Below are 5,617 nucleotides of genomic sequence, written 5' to 3'. Positions count from 1 at the left end.
GGGAGGACCCGAGGAAGGGTTTTGGGGGTCTTCTGCCCCACCCCAGGAGCTAGGAGGGTGAGGCCTCTGTCCCTGCCAGCTGTGCCAACTGTGTGCCAACCGCCGAAGGGAGGAGAGAAGCGCCGAGCAAGAAAACCTAGCAGCAGCCCCTAGGCTTGGGTGGCCCGGCGGAAAGGGACGTCACGTTGAGGCTCGCGTGTCTGGGTGCCTGTCCGTGTGCGCTCTTGGGTGTACAATTGTGTGTAGATGCGCGAAAATGTGCCGAGGTGCCTCGTTGTGGTTGACGTGTGCAATGGTGTGTTAAAGGTATGCGTAAACCCAGCGCTTAGTATAGTCCCTGGCACATAGAAAGTGCTTAACGAACACCACAGTTGTTAATGTGTGTGGGGTGGGGAGTTTGTACGTGTGAAATAGTCGGCCTAGTGGAAAGAACACGGGCCTGAGAGTCAGAAGAACCTGGGTTCTAATCCCGGCTCTGCCACTTGACTGCTTTGTGACCTTGGACAAGTAACTTCGCTTCTTCCGTGTCTCAGTTATCTCATCTGTAAAGTGGAGATTAAGGCTGGGAGCCCCATGCGGGACAGGGACTTTGTCCAACCAGATTTACTCATCCCCATCCCAGTGCTTAGTAGAGTGCTTGACACGTAGTAAGCGCTAAACAAATAGCACATTTATTATTATTATTATTCTATCTACATGTCTGTGCAAGCATCTTCGTTGTCTGAAACAGCTTTTATTGAGTGCCTTTTGAGTGCAGAACTCTGTACCGAGCGCCTACTAAAGCAGCGTGTTTTAACTCAATTGATAGTACTTTAGCGCTTACCGTGCGTAGAACTTTAAACTAAGCGATCGGAAGAGTACACTACAATAGAGTTATATACACTATAGCTCAGTAGGCGCTGTACTGAGCTTCTACTGAATGTAGAACACTACTCCGGAAGGCTACTGCGAGCAGAACTCTGTAGTAGATGCGCATTGGGTGCAGAGCGCTGTATCGGATGCCTGTGGGGTCCGGAGTGCTGTAGTGAGCGCTTACCGAATGCACAGAGCTGTTACTCTGGGCTATGCAATGTACTGGGTCTTTTGGAAGAAACAACGGGCGGGGTTTTGATGCGTAACGTTGTGTTTAACACCCGAAAATGTCTGTGGATGTTAGTAGCTGTGTGCGTCTGAGTGGGTTTGCGTGGAAGTCTGCGGGTGTGTTTTTGTGCATGCATATCTGTGTGGGCGATATTGTGCGTTGGTCTCCATTTAGGTATTCGAGTGTGTTTGTGTGTCCGACTGCATCTTTGTGCCTGAGTGTGTCCTTGGGGAGGGGGCTTTTCGGCGGGTTTTCCCCCTCGCCCCCATGTGCCTTGGACCCCCACCCCTTGACCCCCCAAACAACACACCCTCCCTCCTAGAGATCAGTCAGAGACAGGATCAGCGTGAAAGCGGAAAACGTTTATTAGTGGTGTCTATCACAGAGGCAGGAGCAGCCCCCGAGGGTTTCGCCTCCGGATTTTCGCTTTTTCCATTCAGGGTTGGCGGTGGGGAGGGGAGAGGGGTGTTGGGGCGGTCAAGCTGGACTCGTCCGGCCCCCTCCCCTTCTCGACGACCGCACTCAGTGGTGGTGACCGTGGTCGTGGCCCTCCTCAGTGGGCCCTTGAGTAGGGGTCTGACCGGGGCGGTCCCGACCTGGGAGCGTATCCTGGCAAGGATTTTCTACCTCGTGGGATCTGTCATGGGCTTCGATGGAGATGCGGCTCAGCACCATAACGAACTCTTTAAAGCACAACTTTTTGTCCCCGTCCACGTTGGCTTCCTTGTAGATCTTGTTCAGGGCGTCGCGGTTCTTGACCTGAGGGAGAGGGGCGGAGGAATACAGAGAATTAATCCGGGAGCAAAGGGTCTCAGCTTTTCCACCTGGAGATAGAGAGGGATGGAGGAATACGGAGTATTAATCCGGGACGAAAGGCTCTCGGTTTTTTCCGACCTGAGGGAGAGAGGGATGGAGGAATACAGAGAATTAAACCGGGAGCAAAGGCGCTCAGTTTTTCCTACCGAAGGGAGAGAGGGATGGAGAAATACAGACAATTAATCCGGGAGCAAATGAATCTCATTCATTCAGTCAGTCAATCAATCGTATTTATTAGGCTCTTGCTGCTTTCTCGCCCTCCTCCTAGCCTGCTGTGTGTCCTGGGGCCAGTGACTGAACCTCTCTGTGCCTCCGCTGTATACTGAAGGACCCAGAACCCCCACTTTCGTCCTCCCGGGTATCCTCTCCCCATCTCTCCATCCCTCCCCCCAACCTCCTTCCTCGTCCACGACTCACCACCTTCTTGTAGAAGTGTGGGGCTTCCTGGATGACCATCTCTTCGAACTCCGCCTTCTCCAGCCCGTCTCGGTCGCCGCCTTTTTCGGAGTACTTGTGATAGACGTCGATAATGACGAACATTTCCTTCTCGGCGGGGGTGTTTTCCTGGATGACTTTGGCGGCCGACATTTCTGCAGAAACTGAAGCCAGGAGAGAGACGGGAGACAGAGTGAGGAGAAGAGACAAAGAGAGACAAAGAGACAAAGGGGAGTTGGGGGGAGGGAAGGGAGTCTATCCCCCAGGTTAGGTTAGGTTGGAGACCACAGAGACAAGGAAAGACAAAGAGACAAAGAGAGACAAAGAGATAAAGGAACGAGGGAGGAGTCGATCTGCAGGTTGGAGAAGTGGATTTGGGGATCTTTCCTGTTCCCCTCTAGGTCTCGGCGGAGGGTTGGGGGGGGCGAAGTCGGGGTCAAACAAATGAAAAAAAAACCAGAGGGAGAGGGAAGAGATGGGGGAATCGTCCCTCCTCACCCCCCACCCTCCAGAGCTGACAGCGCTGCCAAACCCTATAATAATGATAGTATTTGTTAAGCGCTTACTATGGGCCAAGCACTGCTCTAAACCCTGGGAGAGATACAAGTTAATCAGGTTGTCCCACATGGGGTTCACACTCTTAATCCCCATTTTACAGATGAAATCACTGAGGCCCAGAGGAGTGAAGTGATTTGCCCAAAGTCAAACCGTGGGAGCAAACGCCCCCCTGCTCTCCCCCACCCTCACCCCCATCTCCCCCCACGGGCGGGCAGGAATCACGGGACCTGGCCGTACCTGAGAGTGGAGATGGAGAGAGCGGTCGGAGTTTGTCGGGGATCGGTTAAGGGTTGGCGAGGATTCGCCGCCACCGGGCAACTTTATAGTCTCCCAGAGAGCGGGATCCGCCCGCCACGCCCCAGCCAAAGGAGACTTCGCTTGGGTTTATGCAACTCCAGATCTCTCGGTCTCCCAGTCCAGGATATTGGGGGAGGGGGTGTCCGACGGGGCACAGGCGGAACACGGACCACCCCCCTTACTCCTTCGACTCCCCCACTCACACACACAGTTTAATTGTCCCCGCCCTTCCTCTCTTGGTTCGACCTTTTGCAGCAAAAGGGAATGCGGTTAGACTTTTCAACCTGTCTGACTTGGGGTAGAGAGAGAGAGGAGGGTAACAGAGGAATTGAGGGAAGGGTGGAGGGTCCTGTCCCAAGAAATCTCTAATCTGTTTTCGGACAGCTCAACTAGGAGGCAGGGGGTGGACGTGTTGGTCTCGCAGGGGTGGTCCCCTAAGGCCCTGGGGTTCATTATTGCGAGGGGGAGCCCCTACTTAAACCCTCCCCTCAATTCCCTGCCCCGGTCTCCCAGAAACCTGCCTCGTTCTGGGAACAATAATAATAATAATCATGATATTTGTTAAGGGCTTAGTAGGTAACAAGCACTCTTCTAAGCGCTGGGGTAGATACAAAAAATAATAATGAAAATAATGATGATATTTGTTAAGCGCTTACTATGTGCCAAGCACTGTTCTAAAACCTGGGGTAGGTACAAGGTGATCAGGTTATCCCACGTGGTCCTCACAGTCTTAATCCCCATTTTACAGATGAGGTATCTGAGACACAGAGAAGTTAAGTGACTTGCCCAGCATCACACAGCTGACAAGTGGCAGGGCCGGGATTAGAACCCACCACCTTAGACTCCCAAACCCATGCTCTTTCCAGAGCTGCTTTGCTTCGTGAGGGAGACCCCCACCAATCTCGACCACCGCCCAGAGAGAGAGAGGGGACCCCCAGGCCTGGGTTGGTAAAATCTAAACCCTCAGCAGTGATCAGAGTCAGGGTCCAGCAAGCCTCCTTCCATCTCTCCTCATCTCCCCCTCTCCCTCCTGCCTTTCCCTCTCTTGCCCCCTCACTCCCAGCTTTCCGGAGACCGTATCTGTAGTTATGTCCATATCTATGATTTATTTTATTTCCATTAATGTCTCCCCCTCTACACTGTAAGCTCATTGTGGGCAGGGAATGTATCTGTTTATTATTCTACTGTACTCTCCCAAACGCTTAGTACAGTGCTCTGCACACGGTAAGTGCTCAATAAAAATGACTGATTTAGTACAGTGCTCCACACTCAGTAAGTGCTCAATAAATTAATTGAATTAATTCAATTAATCATATTTATTCATTTATTGAATAATAATAATAATTGTGGTATTTGTCAAGTTCTTACTATGTTCCAGGCACTGTACTAAGCTCTGGGGTGGATATAAGCATTCCTTTATTCATTCAATGGTATTTATTGAGCGCTTACTGTGTGCAGAGCTCGGTACTAAATTGGATGCAGTCCCTGTCCCACATAGAGGTCACAGTCTTCGTCCCCTTTTTACAGATGAGGTAACTGAGGCCCAGAGAGGTGAAGTGACTTGCCCAAGGCCACACAGGAGACAAGTGGCAAGAGAGTCGTTCCCCCTACCCTTCTCCAGAGGGAAGGGCCAGGTCAAAGGTCTTGACCCCCAGGTTTCCTTGGCACTTCCCTGCTTCTCCCCCCTCCCCTGTATCCCGCTCTCCTGCCCCTCCCTACGCGGAAATCCAGAGGGACTCAACCGCACCCGAGTTGGCAGGGCCTGGAGCGAAAGAAGGGATGGATCTGTCAGTGAAGAATATTAATTACATTCATGTGAATGCCAGCCGCTTGGGAAACGGGGTAGGGGGGAGAGACTAGGGAGGGGCAACCCAAGAATAGGGGAGAGGGGTTGGCCTGGCTGGGATGCATTTGATGGATGAGTCCGTCATCGACCATATGTACTGAACACTTCATTCAATCGTATTTATTGAGCTCTTACTGTGTGCGGAGCTCTGCACTAAGCGCTTGAGAGAGTGCACTACAACGACAACAATAATAATGATGATGACGGTGTTTGTTAAGCGCTTACCATGTGCCAAGTACTGTTCTAAGCGCTGGGGTAGATACAAGGTAATCGGGTTGTAATTACTGTTGTAAAACTGTGGAGCTCACAGTCTTAATCCCCATTTTACAGATGAGGTAAGTGAGGGACGGAGAAGTTAAGTGACTTGCCCAAAGGCACACAGCTGATAAGTAATCCCGATTAGAACCCACGACCTCCGACTCCCAAGCCTGTGCTCTTGCCACTAAATCACGCTGCTTCTCTCCTAAATAGTCACATTCCCTGCCTACAAATGTAGAAAGGGAGGCAGACATAAACAGGAATAAATACATGACAGACATGCTCTTCCCCCACCTCCCTACTCCACAGCAATTATGTATATAGCT

General features: G+C 51.5%; 1 protein-coding gene across 1 annotated transcript; it reads right to left on the bottom strand.

Moving 5' to 3' along the window:
• Positions 1-1,422: 1,422 nt before the first annotated feature.
• On the bottom strand, positions 1,423-3,180 carry LOC103168540 (protein S100-A12-like). The gene is made up of 3 exons (XM_029054710.1): positions 3,128-3,180; positions 2,315-2,496; positions 1,423-1,840 (listed from the first exon to the last, which is right to left on the bottom strand). The coding sequence occupies exons 2-3, from the start codon at positions 2,483-2,485 to the stop codon at positions 1,604-1,606; spliced, it is 408 nt and encodes a 135-aa protein (XP_028910543.1). The 5' UTR covers positions 2,486-2,496; positions 3,128-3,180; the 3' UTR covers positions 1,423-1,603.
• Between the last annotated feature and the right edge of the window lie 2,437 nt (positions 3,181-5,617).

The sequence above is a fragment of the Ornithorhynchus anatinus genome, chromosome X5, assembly GCF_004115215.2.
Source record: "Ornithorhynchus anatinus isolate Pmale09 chromosome X5, mOrnAna1.pri.v4, whole genome shotgun sequence".
NCBI classification, from domain to species: Eukaryota; Metazoa; Chordata; class Mammalia; order Monotremata; family Ornithorhynchidae; genus Ornithorhynchus; species Ornithorhynchus anatinus.
Note: the sequence above shows the minus strand (reverse complement) of the source record. Positions and strands in the feature narration are given on the sequence as shown.